The sequence below is a fragment of the Lynx canadensis genome, chromosome B2 (genome assembly GCF_007474595.2).
Source record: "Lynx canadensis isolate LIC74 chromosome B2, mLynCan4.pri.v2, whole genome shotgun sequence".
NCBI lineage: Eukaryota > Metazoa > Chordata > Mammalia > Carnivora > Felidae > Lynx > Lynx canadensis.
In genome coordinates this window covers 126,238,158-126,253,738 of record NC_044307.1, presented here as the reverse complement: position 1 = coordinate 126,253,738, position 15,581 = coordinate 126,238,158, and the positions used below count along the sequence as shown (strand labels likewise).

Genomic DNA, 15,581 nt, shown 5'->3' with positions numbered 1-15,581 from the left:
CCATCCCCCACAAAGCCCACATACATCCTATTTCCTCTACCTAGAAATCCTTACCCATTCAGCCCTTTGGGCACTTAACTTAGTATTTAGCTTACAATCCAAATGGCATTTTCTTAGCCCAACCCTACATAAGGTCTTCTTGTTTTCTATTTCGATTGTACCATGTATCTTTCCTTCTTAGCATTTAGCAGCATTTGAGAGTGTGCATTTCCTTTTTGCCATTATGTGGTTAATGCATGTCTTCCCGGCTAGCTTTTTTCGATCAAGAACAGGGATTGTGTGTATATTCAGATGCCATTGGATGCCTAGCATCTAAGATAGTGGGTGGCACATGCTAGGTACTCAGTAAATACTTGTTACAAGGAGGAATGAGTGAGTAAATGAATGAAAGAGAAATTGTTTAAAGCAAAGCTAGTGGAATCTGGATTTAAACAAAATATAAATATAGAGATGGTTTGTACATGAAATGATCACCAATTAGATCACTTAGTACGTTCTATTACTACGTGAAATATTTTTTATTAACAAAACTCTTTCGAAATCAATCAATTATAGAATGTCAAACATTGCAGAAAACATGTTTACTCTCATTCGCTTATTGATTCAGCAAATATTTATGAATGCCTAATCCTTATGAGGTACTGCGTTAGGTACACAAAGATAAATAAGTCATTATGGACCTTTGGTTAAGGAGCTGGAGGTATGGAGAGAAAAACAGACATTTAATCTAATTGTTATATAGAAGAAGTGCTAAGAACAGGCACAGGAAAGTTGTTGGGAGGGATTTTATACCAGAAATGGCTGTGAAAAAAGAACGAAAGGGTTAAGCTTTTAGCTACTGGTAGAAGCATGTTACTATACCCAGGATAGCCCCCCTGCCTGTCTTCCTTGGTGAATTCCACTGTGACACCACAAATACCACCTCTTATATGGTACCTTCCCTGACATGCCCAGGTAGAGTTGGCATCACCTTTCTTAGTCCTCCACTCAATCTTCTGAAGCAATCATTTGTTTATATACCTGCTTCCCAAGGAAGGTAGAGAATCTATCAGGAGAAGCTGTAATGTCTTATTCATTTCTGGAAGATAACATGGCAAAGTGAAAACTCATGGGCGCTGGAGTCAGTGCGGGGTTCAGACTCCAATAACGAGCTATCTATAACCCCCCAAATATGCCAATGCGTGGGATATGACTATGATGCTTTAAACCCACTGCTGGCAATGATTTCAAGAAGGGCTAAAAGACACATTCAAATGGCGCACTTGGCCCACCCAGCATAAAGAATAAAATAACCCAAATAATACCTTGAAAATATCTACCCAGTTCCAAAGTGCAAGATTGGAATCCCTCAAGTGTTTTTGGATCTTTGGGAAAGAGAATAAAGTTGCTCTGCGTTCAAACACTGCTTTTCCTTATCTATCCAAGCCATCTCAGGAAAGTCCCTTTTGGATTAGTCCCTGTGTAACTTCCCATAAGACGACACAAAGTCACATCTCAGAGGTGAATGATTTCAAGTGTTCCTACCCAGGAAAGTTCTTTTGCTTTCTCACTCTAAAACAACTTCTATAGAGGAATGTGTCTGTGTTGTATTGAGAGGATATGAAGAAAATAGGAGTAAAGTCAAAGAAGACCAATTGTGGTTTCTTCTCTGTCTTCCAGGAGTTATTTCAAAATCCATATTAACCATTTAATTACCAAACAATCAAAACCATTTTAAAGAAAAAAATTCCACAATTCTAATCCTCCCACTATCTACAAGTTCCCAGATTTCAACTGAGCCTGTGGTCAGAACCAATGTTTGTGAAGCAGGGTGCCCACTCGTGTCCACTCTTAACTGCACGTGTATAAACGCTGACCCTTCCATGCCATTCCCCTGAACACCATCAGTACGTTCTTCTAACCACTAGTGTTTCAGCTATGTTATGATGTTAAAAAAAAATTTTTTAGGCTAATTGAAATAGGTAACCACCGATGTATTTTTTTTTAAGTTTATTTTGAGAGAGTGAATAAAAGTGGGGAAGGGGCAGAGAGAGAGAGAGAGAGAGAGAGAGAGAAAGAGAGAGAGAGAGAGAGAGGGAGATCCCAAGCAGGCTCTGCACTGTCAGTACAGAGCCCATTGAGGGGCTCCATTTCATGAACCATGAGCTCATGCCCTGAGCCCAAATCCAGAGTCTGATGCTCAACCAACTGAGCCACCCAAGCTCCCATTGTAACCACCATTTTAAACATTATTTCAGCCATCTGCATGTAGCGTTAGCAGGCTTATTAGCTGTTTATCAATTAAATGGCTCTGTACTATCATCTACACCAGTGGTTCTTAAACTTCATTGTGCATTAGAATTGAATACTGAATTTATAAAAAATGCTATTCCTGAGCACAGAAATTCAGAATTTGTAGGAATGGAGTGGAACCAAAGCACCCTGGGTAATTGTGATACAAACAGATTGTGGAAACAATGATTCTGATGCTTTAGAAAGTGCTTCTTCTGCCCTCTTAGAGACAAAAAAAAAAAAAAAAAAAAAGTGAAGTGTTGACTATGGTCTTCGTTAGAATCTATTTGGACTTTTATAGAATTTTAGTAACTCATTTGACCAGTACCTGAAAAGATATCCTTAGACTTTGCTTAGGTGCTTAATCGAAGATGACTCTCTAATTATTGCATGCTTCTCAGATAATTTTTGTTTTGTTGGTATTTTGAGATGCTGAAATGTTCTGGCTCTCTAACCCAAATTTTTCCCATAGTATATATTTTGGGACATTTCAGATTTCAACAAAGCTAAAGTTTCATTACTGCCAGAATTTTCTGACCTTTAATGTATACAACAATGAAAATGTCCAATAGTGATGGGCATAGTTTACAACATTTCCTAGATTTATTGGACCAAAGAGACCCTTCTTTCCCAAACACTTTGAATATTTGGGAAATGTCTCTACAACCCAAGTATCTAGGACTTGTTTTTCCTTTAGAGACTGCATACCCCCTCACAAGCAACACACTATGCACCAAAGCAGTTGGGGAAACATTTTTAAATCTCTTTAGTTGGTAGAGTCACTTTCTCCTTGGCATTTGAACTGAAAGAAACAAGAACATATAAAACATTAGACAGCACCATGGCACGCCCTGTCAGCATCTAAGTATTCCCCCTTGCCTCCCCCACCCCATCCTCCAGACTCACAAGTGTCTTAATAATCACTTGTCTGCCAACAGGACGTGGGTTGCACAAGCACCACATAGTAATAAGCACAAAACAATGACAGAATATAATGTCCGTTCTGATATTTAGGTAGATAACTGATTGAGTAGGAAAGCATAGGTTTGAAGTGTAAGCCTAGGAGGAAAACAAAGCTGATCCACAGGTCCAGTCTGAGCTCAGAATACATCTGGTCAACCCACTAATTTTATAGACAGGGAAATTGAAGCTTAGAGAGTTTAAGAGTCTGCAAAAGAGGTTACTCAACTAGTTGATGCGACTGTGAGATTAGTCACAAAGAAAGCAAGGGAGCAGAACTGAAGTCACTAATATTGCAGGACCGAAGATACGTAAAAACTAAATGGGGTACTGGTTGAGGAGCATTTATTAGAGCTCAGTGAATGGGTTTCATCTTTAGTTACAGGTAGACTTTCAGTTCTATCATCTAAGGACCTTGACTAGGACAATGGAGGCTGAAATGTCTTTAGAAAGTCACTTACTCGGGGCGCCTGGGTGGCTCAGTCGGTTAAGCGTCCGGCTTCAGCTCAGGTCATGATCTCACAGTTCGTGAGTTCAAGCCCCGCGTCGGGCTCTGTGCTGACAGCTCGGAGGCTGGAGCCTGCTTCGGATTCTGTGTCTCCCTCTCTCTCTGCTCCTCCCCTGCTCACACGCGCTCTCTCTCTCTCTCAAAAAGTAAGACTAAAAAAAAAAAAATTTAAAAAAAAAAAAAAAAAAGAAAGTCACTTACTCTTCCTTAGAATGAGCACTTTCCCAGAAGATGTGTTTCATCCATTTTAGCTTGATTTCTAGTTTCACTGTGAAAGAGGCATAAACTTTTGCCTTGATACAAATGGTAATTTATTTATTTATTTATTTATTTATTTTGGAAGAAATGGTAGAAGACCAGAGGAATTCAGGGGAAAGAGGAATCAGCAAAGAGTGAAAGGTTCATGAGTAGATTCACAGGAACGCTAGATCTCGGGCCAGGTCCTAAAAGGAGAGAGGGGTTTAGAGAAGTGGGTAGAATAGGATAGAAAAATACAATTTGAGCAAAATGATTAGTATTCTCTTTTGATCAGAATTAGGAATAGATGTATTCATTTTTTCCTGCTCTTTCTGGTATTTTTCTTTCATTATAAGGTTTTGTTTTGTTTTCCCTTGAGTAACCTCCTTGTTATTAGACTCTTAAAGGTTTTTCCTTTTAAGAAAGTTTTCTTTATAGTTACAGCCAAGAAATCGCTAACAGTTTAAACATATCACCGCCTGATCTAATAAGAGGTCCAGGTCCAGGGGCCCCTGGGTGGCTCAGTCATTTAAGCTTCTGACTCTTGATTTCGGCTCAAGTCATGATCTCATGGTTAGTGGGATCCAGCCCTGCGTTGGGCTCTGCGCTGTCAGCTTGAGATTCTCTCTCTCCCGCTCTCTCTGCCTCTCCCCCACTCATGCTTTCTCACTCTGTCTCTCTCTCTTAAAATAAATAAACTTAAAAAGAAAGAAAGAAAGAAGTCCAGTTCCACTCCCCAACTGAATAAGAGGCCAAAGTTCCAAACACATACAACAAGGTGACTAAAAACACAAGAGATATGAAATGTTGGCCAAATAAAAACAATGTAACAAGAAAATACAGGGCAGGTAGTATTTTCAAAACCTTTAGGTCATTAAAACCAAGCACAACAAACAAAACCAGACTATGAGAGGAGATAATGAAGGATAAGAGAATCTTGATAAATTTTTAAAGTGGACAAAAATATTTTGGAAAGACAAATATACCATCCAAACATTGCTATTTTTGTTGTTATCTAAATTAAGCTAAAAATGGTTAAAACTACTCTAGTCATGGAATCAACAAATCCTAAGTCCTAAACTCAGAACCCATTTAGTCAACTTACTAATTTTATAGACAGGGAAATTTAGGCCCAGAGAGGTTAAGACTCTGTAAAAAGTCTCAACTGTCTGTAAGTCTGTAAAACAGACAGTCTCAACTGTCTGTAAGTCTGTAAAAAGTTACTCAACTTCTCAATGGCAGGGTGAGTTCTAGAACTCAGGTTCTAGACCTTATCCTTAGTCCAGTGTGACTACATTATCCTTTTTGTCTACATATGCAAATCTCGTTTTCTTACAAGATATCTATAGATGCTCAGGAATTATTTTTACCATACTCACTATTTTTAAATTTTGTTAGGAGACAAAATTAACATTAAAGTATGAATCTGGGGTTGGGGGGGAGCACCTGGGCAGCTCAGTCAGTTAAGTGTCCGACTTTGGTTTAAGTCATGATCTCGCGGTCCAGAAGTTTGAGCCCCGTGTCAGGCTCTGTGCTGACAGCTGGGAGTCTGGAGACTGCCTCAGATTTTATGTCTCGCTCTCTCTTTGCCCCTCCCCCACTTGCCCTCTGTCTGTCTCTCTCTCTCAAAAATAAATAAACATTAGAAAAAAAATACGAATCTGGGTCTAACACTGAAACACAATATTCATGATCTTTTTCCAGCTTTAAGCTTCTGCCACAACACATGGAAATTAGGGAGGGGGGAGAAAGGCACATGTGTGTAACCAAGATGAAATTTTAGCCCCCAATTTCTAAAAGATAATTTTGGAAGAGAAAGAACAAGGTTTTAGACACTCATCAAATCTGCATGAATTTAGAGGGCGCCTGGGTGGCTCAGTCGGTTAAGCGTCTGATTCTTGGTTTCGGCTCACGTCACCATCTCTTGGTTCATGAGTTCAGGCTCCACATTGAGCCCTGTGCTGGCAGCACAGAGCCTGCTTGGGATTCTCTCTCTCTCTCTCTCTCTCTCTCTCTCTCTCTCCACCCCTCCCCACTCACACTGTCTCTGTCTCTCTGAATATAAATAAACTTAAAAAAATCTGTGTAAATTTAGTTTAAATGGTTATCGCTATGCTGAAAGTTTAAGAAAAATCCCAGGTCATGTTTATATAGCTGACTTCATTGTCTTAAGTGTTTTAATATCTTTGATGTAAGAATCACGTCTTCATATTACAATACTCCCTCGGTCTACAACCGTGCCACAGGTGCAACACACCCGTTCTTGTTGCTGAGGTGGTCCTACCTTCCTGGGGACCGACTACTAAATGCGTACTTTGCGGAGGGGTGGCCGAATGCCCTTCACGTGCCGTCCCCAGCTCGAATGGGGACTCAGGTCTGTCCCTTGCTTTTCTTTATGACGAATCTCACAATCACAGTGCTTTGGAATGACACACTGGGGGGAAAGGCAGTCATTCCCTCCCAGTAAACTGTCCCTGGAAAAAGTCAGTTTGTCTCTTGGGTCTGACACTATCACCAAATGACCCCATTTCTGTGGAACTGTAACTACAGCCTTTATGAGAAGCGGAGCAATCTTTTTGTCTATTCCTCCCCGCCACGGTAATCCCCCACAACATTCTAGTCCAGCAAAACCGATGCAAGTTTACAAACTAAGCTCTCTGGTGTCACGAGTTTATTAATTCTGCACATGCTTGTCTCCCCTTTCCTGGATTTGGTTGTTGTCGTTAAAGGGAGAAATCATTTGGGAAGGATAGACTGTTGCTTGCGAATGTTAACTTTCTAAATGTTTATTTTTGAGAGAGAGCACACACAGGAGAGAGACAGACAGAGAGAGAGAGAGAGAGAGAGAGAGAGAATGAGAGGCTCTGAAGCGGGCTCTGCGCTGAGACAGCAGAGTGCCCAGTGCCGGGCTCGAACTCATGCACGGTGAGATCATGACATGAGCCAAAGTCAGGCGCTTAACCCACTGAGCCACCCAGGCGCCCCACGAATGTTAACCTTCTACGCAAAATAACAGAATATTAGAACCGAATATTAGAAACCTCAACGGGACCGAAACAAAACAAGACAAAAACCCTCTTCTCGCAGTTAAAGAAAATAAGAAGGAAAGAAGATACTTCATGTGAAGACGAAAATGTTCCCATCTCCCCCAGATGAGACACGTAATGGTTTTACGCGTCGGTACCCTTACTGAGGGGTGATCCTAGGCATACAGTAAATGTCCCAGGGGAGAGGAAGACCCATCTGTCCTCGGGTCGAGCACGAAGTTGTCTTTAGGGCACTGATCGTTTAATTTACGTGGCACTAGTGTGCACGCCTTGGCTTGGCTCTGTTCCGTTGTTACCAACCCTTCCTGAGCACTGGCCACAGAACAGACCCGTGCAGCGTCCTGGGCCAAATCTGATCTTCAGCAATCTCTTTCCTCTAACAGATGACAGAGGCTTCACGGGGGCCCCTCCCACAGACCGAAGGCAAGGGTGAAGGGATGTCCTGACCAAGGCACGTCCGTCCCTGCGGCTAGAGAAATAACTCAAAGCACAGGCGCGGTGGGGGCAGGGCGGCAGTGATGACCAGGGTAAACGCAGCACGCTAGGCCGCAGCCCACAATCGGAGAGCTGGCGGGGCCCCTCTCACACCCACCCTCTCCCCTGTCTTAAGCCACATCTCTAATCTGAACCGACTCACTGGGCAAAGATGGACAAAACCAGCTGTTAGGAATGAGGTCATGTTTTTTAAGAAGAAGTTTCTTATTATTTCTCTGGGTTTCCTGGCATCAAAACTCCACATGGGAAGGGAGTGATTTAGAGCAAGCAGACAACCCTTGGACTCAAGCCTTGGCTCTGCCAGTACCAATTATGTAACTTTGGGCTTCTCTGGGGCTTCGATTTTTAAGCTATAAAATTGAACCAGTTGGCTGGATGGTCTCTAAAGTCCTTCTAGACCTAAAATTCTTTGATGCCATTAGAGTTACCAGATTCAGCAAATAAAAATACAGGAGGCCAAGGGAAATTTGAATTTCGGTAAACAATGCAAAATTCTTTAGTACAATCGCGTCCCACGTCCTGTATTTCATCTGGCAAGCCTAATTCCATGATTCATACGCCTCTCCGGGATAAAAGCAGATATTCCAGCAAAAGGGAAATGCCCGTTCTTGGGGTAAGGTTGTCAGAGCTGTTAATATTCTTACATAGATTTACATCAGGAACCATGACCTCTACTGTGTGTCTTGACCTTCCTATCGTGACTAGACCGACTTATCACTCTGTTCCACCTTGACCAGACTGTTTGAAAAGATATAATCAGTGGTACCTGCAGAGCTCAGGGTCCCACTCCTCCCCACCAACACTCAGCCCAATGGCGACTTGAAAACCAGATTTCCAGGCCCACAGAAAGGCAAGTGGGAGGTTGGGCTGAAGAAGACAAAAGGAAGAACAACGAGGAAAGAGGAGAAGCTGAGGTTCACAGGCAGATAATCGTGAAGAGATGAGTCTTCAAATGTAGCATGAACTTCCACGGGGACCAGAAAAGGAGACCGCCAACAAAGATGAAGACCTGGGGGCGCCTGGGTGGCTCAGTCGGTTGAGCGGCCGACTTCAGCTCAGGTCACGATCTCACGGTCCCTGAGTTCGAGCCCCGCGTCGGACTCTGTGCTGACTGCTCAGAGCCTGGAGCCTGTTTCACATTCTGTGTCTCCCTCTCTCTCTGCCCCTCCCCCATTCATGCTCTGTCTCTCTCTGTCTCAAAAATAAAATAAAAAAAGTTATAAAAAACAAAACAAAACAAAACAAAACAAAGATGAAGACCTGGGTGGCGGAAAGGAAGGCCCAGGAAGGCGGATCCCGTTGTCACAGCGACACAAAGAGGCCTGTGGAGAAGGTCCTCTGCCGTGTCTTGGCTCGCTTTTCCTTCTAGGTTGATCTTAACTCTTATTCTCTGCTACGTAGGAAGCATGATCAGAACACTCCCACCCAAACCTCGCAGAAAGCATTCCTGCACAAAAACAAGAGAATTGGTTCCCCCAAAAAAGAGAGAAGAGAGGGACTGAAGGAACAAAAACAAAACAAAGAAAGAAGTGGCCTACTGAACTGTCAAATTTCCGTGCTTTGGGCTGGAATTCTAAAACTGCACATCTCCAGGCCGGCAGTTTGGTGGTAGTCAGAAATTTCGATTGGTGGTTTTGCTTCTTTTTTTTTAAATTAGCCAATGCAGGGAAATGGGTGATTTATTCACATATAAAGTCAGTGTTTTTTATTCTTTTGAATATTTTCAAAATATTTAAAGCCCTTATTTTTTTAAATGTCTGTATGGCTTTTTGTTTTCTTTCAAGGCAAAGAAGGCAACCTGCTCATGCAAACACTGACCAAGCTGCAAACACCTGAAGAAAAATTTGACTTTTTATTCAAGAAGTATGCTGAATTGGTAAGATCTCTGATTAGCTCTTTTTGTCAGAAAGATTCAGGCTCCGGTTAGAGCTGAGAAAAGAAGGCCGTTCGCTTTTCCTGTACCTCATTATAGACCATAGCTGGCTATCTCACATACGCCAGAGCGGGGATCCGGAAAAGCAGAATTTTTTTTTTTTTTTAAAGGAAAAAGAAACAAAAACTGTGGGCAAACAGCAAAATAAAGAAAGAGGACAGGGATGCCTGGGTGGCTCAGTCAGTTAAGCGGCTGACTTTGGCTCAGGTCATGATCTCACAGTTCAGGGGTTCAAGCCCCATGTTGGGCTCTGTGCTGACAGCTCAGAGCCTGGAGTCTGCTTCGGATTCTGTGTCTCCCTCTCTCTCCCCCTCCCCCCCCCACATGCTCTCTCTGTCTCAAAAATAAATAAACATTAAAAAAGAAAGAAAGAAAGAGGATAGAGTTGGAGTCTACTCTGCCTTCAATTATATGTATAACTTGGGGGGTGGAAGAAAGAATTATAGATAATTGAAAGCTGTGGATATTTTGAAGTTCTTTTGGCTTTGTAATATAACAGAAATATACTCCACATAAGGGCAAACTTTTGTTCAGTTCTTGTTCCTACGTGTTTTGAGGGGCCCCCTCAGGAAGGCAGAGGGATGAGTTACCCTCAATTTGTGACACATTCTCATTTGGTCTTGAAAACTTTATTTGTGCACTCACTCATTCATTCATCCAATCAACCATTCATTCATTCATTCATTCGTTCAACCATTCATTCATTCTCTTTGATCTACATTCTTCTCCCTGCCCCCACTGTGGCAAAGTGTCTGATGTGGATTACTTTGCGCCCAGTTCTAAGACCTCCTCGTGCAGGCTCCCTCTGGATAAGAGAGGGCCATTGGAAGGCAGGGAAGCCACCCACAGACATCAGAGAATCCGGGAAGTGCCTGGTCCCCCCCACCAGTACTCCTATAATGGGGCCACTTGGGAAAAAGAGGCGGGTTCAGGGAAACACCACTCCCGCATGGTCACTCCCTTATGGAACCCGCGGCTGGGATGTGACATCCTCTCAAGTGGGGCTAGCCAACGTGCTTCTCCTTCATTCCTGCTTGCTTTCCTTAAAAGAAAAAAAAAGTTTCATTATCCCTGTTGGACAAGCTGTCACAGGAGAATGAAACTAAGTCCACACACAGCAAAACAGTTCCTCCAGGCGGCAGGTTGAAGGTAGATGGACCTTTACCACTAAAGCAGCTGGATTCAGAGCCTCTCCCTGGTATGGGCCCTTCTGAGACCCTGGACGTAATTCTCTTTTCTTGATTTTGGGTTTTTATGTGTCTGTGTTGTTTTCATGATTTTGTTGGTGTTGGTGGTTTTTTTTTTTGTTTTTGTCTTTTTTGTTGTTTTTTTTTTGCGTGTGTGCTTTGTTTTAAAAAAAGGGGCCTCCAAACTCCTTGTCTTATCCCTATTGATGGAGTGGAGTTTAACAAGTGACTTGTCTTTCTTTTTCACTTGGACTTTGTCCTGTGATTCCTGTCCTTCCTTTTCTTCCTTTCACCTTAACGCGTTCTCTGTGCCGAACTATCCTGCAGTAGACCCAGAGGAATTCTGAGGCCCTGAGGGACTGCCTGGTTGTTTATCTCTGCCAATACTTTTTAACTGGCTTGTAATCACATAAACCCCACATCATGATGATAGAAGAAATACTGAATACACGCAGAAATATCTCTAATCCCCTAACCCTTAAACACAAACTTGGATTTATCCCTCTTCCTTCCCAGTTTTGCTACATAGGCAGAGATACTTTTTACAATAATTACTATAAGGTACTTATGCTTTGGAATCTGGCTGGGTTTTTTTCTTGGGCTTTTTGGGGGTTTTTTTTGTTTTTTGTTGTTGTTGTTCTTGTTCTTTTTTTTTTTTTTTTTTGTCTCATAGAACATTTTCCCATGTCGTTTAGAGTCTTTATAATTATATTTTGTAACAAGCTATGCTATTTTCCATTAAGTAGCCATTATCTACCGGTTCCCTAATTTGGGGACATTAGATTCCTTCCACTGTTTGCTTTACCAAATATCGCGGCAGTGAACACCCTTCACATGTGTTCCTTCTTCATTTTATGATCTTTGGGAAAAGTTCCAGAATTGGGATTATTGCATCAAATAGCATGAATGCCTTTTGTTTGTTGTTGGGCTTTTTTAACGGTCATATTACTTTCCGAAAGAATGGTAGAAATTTATGAAGCAGGCATCAGTGCATCAACTTGTTTTTATTGCAACTTATTTAACATTAGCTATTAACCTTCTATGAGCAATTTCGATGCCATAAAGTAAGTTAGGTTTCAAAAATACTTTTCCCAAAAGTAAGGCCCCCATTCTGACCTGTCCATCCTTGCTCTTTTCAGTATTTTCCACATCGTTTTTCTCCCTTTGCCCCTTCAATTTACCTCCTCCTACCAAGGCCGTTCATGTTTAGTTTCTAGTGCTATGCTCCATACTTGGCTGGATTGAGCAGCATTCTAGCCTCGCACAGGAAGCCATGTTCAGTGCCGCAGCCCACAGCAGTAAATCACTTCGCCCGTCAGTCCAAGATTTTTTCTTCCGGAGCCAGGGCTGTTCACCATGGGATCTCCCTCCACCTACTCACTCTCCTAGTCAAGAGTCACCTCACGGAGGTTCTCTTTCCAGACAGCCTACTCAATTCAAGCCTTACTTACTCTACCTTGGCATTTATGTCCTGTCCTGTAATAGGACACGATATAAACGTTAAAACCCAGAAGATCATTCTAGAAAAAATGAATAGGAAAAAATTGGCCCCAAACCCATTACATTTCCTTTTCAGAAAGGAAAAATTTTGAATAATTTCAATCTTTTACCTGGAGACTAAAACCTATTTCATTGCTCACTGATTTGGGTATTAATATAGAAGATGTTTTGAGAACAAACTGAGGGTTGATGGGGGGTGGTAGGGAGGGGAGGAGAGGGAAGGTGATGGGTATTGAAGAGGGCATCTTTTGGGACGAGCACTGGGTGTTGTATGGAAACCAATTTGACAATAAATTTCATATATTAAAAAAATATATATATAGGAGATGTCTGATGTGTAGGTGTTAACATAGAATAAATCATCAAATTCAAAGCTGTGAATCAAACAGCCTCTCTAGCTAACTCACCCTTACAGATTCTGAATCCTGTAATATAATCTACTACTCTTTTCATTAATAAATAAAGATACCTCATGACTAAATGAGGAAATGACCTAGGAGAAGTATTTTTTCTAAGTTTCCTCAGTTTTAATGTAGTTACAACAAATCACTAACACTATAGTGATTTGGTAATTGGCATTAATTTTATTTTTTAACTTAGTAATAAACAAGAAGATAAGAAAAATAGCAGATGAAAATCCATTCGGCCTGTCACAATTGTACAGAACAGCTGTGTCTAAGTGCATTATTAAATCACTAAGCCAGCAAGTATTTGACTGAAGTTGACTCAGCTGCAATACGTTTGCTTCTGTTCATTAAGAAACCATATATGTGTTCACAAGTCGGAAGCACTTAAAATTAGCCACACTCTTTTAAAAAGTGTCAGAAAGTTAAACATTTTTATTTAGAGCAAAGCAAGATAGACCCAGCTAAATGTCAAATGTGTATGACCTTGGAGGACAAGACATGGTTGATAAGCGAGCAAGTCCTTTCTTCCAACTTATGAAACACACGTAGGGTATCTTCCTCCTGATGCTCAGATAAATCCATATTGGGCAGTGTTCCCCGGTCAAGGGCAGTTGTGTTCACCATGGGCCAAGAGTAAATCTTTCTGGAGATATTCTGGGTGACACGATTGGGGGGTGCTACTTGCTTCCAATAGGTTGGGGACAAGGATACTGCTAAACAGCCTACAATGTCCAAGATGCCCCCCCCACCACAAAAAAATTATGCTGCCCAGTACGTCTAAGTGCTAAGGCTGAGAAACCCTTATGATTTAATATAATTATATTAAATAATTAAATAATTATATGATTTAATCTTCAAAAGATAAAGACTAAATCATAATGGCGATAACAATAATAACAATATAAATTTCAGCAAGAGATAATAGGTCATTTAAAATGCAAATATAAGCACAAATATAAGCGTGGTGCAAAATGAAAAGACCTCATCTCCTAACAGGAGGCTTGCATGAGAAACATATAATAAAATATCAATGATTTTCCAATTGAACTTCAAGAAGAATATCAATTTCAATCGATGTTTATTTACAGTAATACAGGTCTAGTTTTTCCCGATGCTAATCCTCACTAATAAATAAAAATTGCCCATAAATGTGAAGACAGAATATCTTGTGTGGATATCCCCAGCTTGATCTGGCAATGGTCATTTTAGCGTGGCAGGAGGGAGGGAGGAAGGGAGTAAAATAAGATGTGAACTGAAAAAAGTGCAACAGTCCTGTTCAGCTAGTTCAGAAAGAACAAATGCTTTTTCAAGACAGGGAAACTGAGGTACAAATGAGGGCTCATGTCATGTATGTAATCACTTGCATCAGGCTCTTCAAGGCTCTAGGAACACCTGGGGTCACTCCCCAGGGCTTTTCCTCCTCTTGAGCCCACAAGGTCCTAACCAGGACAAGCACCTACTTGGATTAAGCACCATTCAGACAGGCAGGGAACCGAGCCCAGCAAAGGAAGGGCTCTGGACAAAGGGCTGCCCTTTGCATACAGTCTCACTGATTGTCAGTCTGAGATCGAAATGCCTGGAACATGCTAGGCTCTGGTGGCTCCGTTGGTAGATCCCCAAACTCCTCCCACCAGAACTAGAATTCCATTAAAATGTTGCCAAATTTGGCCAAAAAGAATACAGAACACCCAGTTAAGTTTATTTAATTTAATTTATTTGTTTGAAATTCAAATTTAACTGGGTGTCCTACATTTTATCTTGCAACCCTATCCCAGAACTTTAGCATCCCAAGATGGAAAGTCCAGTGGAACATGGGTATCATTCTCCATGCCATCCCTAATACTTCGTGGTAGCTGTTGGAGGAGGGTGAGAAGAGACCCCAAGCTGTGGTTGGCAAAAGCCAGTGTCCTGATTTACTAGCCATAAGCATGGAGGGTGGGGGTGGTTGGAGGGCAGGGCATGTTACAGATACTTGCCCTTCACGCTGTGCAGTGGCTACTTCTGAAACTGGTGGAAAATCGCCAATCATAGATAGTCGATAGGTACTTTCTCTTCTCACCCTTTTTCACGACACCCAGACTTCACCTTCCATTTACAAGGAGACTGTTTTATCCTTTTTTATTTTTTAAAAAGATAGTTGCTACAAGCTTGTTTTGAGAAAGAATTCTGAGAACAAAATATAAGCTGAGCAGACACACTGTTGACCATTGCCCCAACACAAGGCATTATCATGGATTCTGGCAGCTTACAGATTCCAAGATATGCCTTTCTATATCGACTCAAATCACTGGATAGAATCAAGAGAAAGAAAACTATTTCTAGACCACCAAAAAGAAGATCAGAGCAAAAAGAGATTATAACCATAATGATAAGGAAAAACCTATCACTGACATGGTCTAAAATCCGTATCTACAAGTATTGCAAAGTCCCATTTGTGAAGTTTATTTGACTGCAGGGGGGCAGTGATGACAACAAAAAATGTTTCCAACAACCACAGAGGGGTCTTTAGGTACTTCCTCTTCTGCGTCTTTTCGATCCACTCAAAAGTGATCCCCGCCATTTTGTTTTTCATGTCTGTACCCCTCACGTCTAGCTGGATGAACATCGTACTGAGCAAAAGAAGTTAAAGCTCCTACAAAAGAAACAGGTACAAATGCAAAAAGAAAAGGACCAGTTGCAAGGGGAACACAGCAGAGCCATCCTCGCTCGAAGCAAACTGGAGAGTCTATGCCGGGAGTTGCAGAGACACAACAAGACGCTGAAGGTGTGTACTACCACCTGTCTGAATAACACGCTTGCATGCTGCACAGACACAGCCTTCTGCTACTCACGGCAAGAGTGCAAGTTTCTGACTTTCAATAAATCATTTTACCTCCCCAAGCCTGTTTCCTCAGCCCTAAAACAGGGATCCTACCAACGTCACTGGGTGGCGGGGGGAAAATTAAGTGAGGTCATATACTGAGAGTGCTACACAGGCCCTGGCACAGAACAGGCTCTCAGTAAAACGTGTGGCATCCCCGCTTACCTTTTTCTTAC

The 15,581-nt window shown here is 41.7% G+C and overlaps 1 protein-coding gene and 1 long non-coding RNA gene across 3 annotated transcripts in view; one reads left to right on the top strand and one right to left on the bottom strand.

Moving 5' to 3' along the window:
- Positions 1-15,581, top strand: part of TXLNB (taxilin beta) — a 51,717-nt gene that overhangs the window by 3,230 nt on the left and 32,906 nt on the right. For both annotated transcript variants that reach the window (XM_030316468.1, XM_030316469.1), the window contains exons 3-4: positions 9,303-9,394; positions 15,139-15,309. In XM_030316468.1, coding sequence (XP_030172328.1) covers positions 9,303-9,394; positions 15,139-15,309 — 263 coding nt within the window. The remainder of the gene's footprint in view (positions 1-9,302; positions 9,395-15,138; positions 15,310-15,581) is intronic.
- LOC116738083 overlaps positions 1-15,581 on the bottom strand; it is a 63,327-nt gene that overhangs the window by 26,147 nt on the left and 21,599 nt on the right. The window lies entirely within an intron of this gene.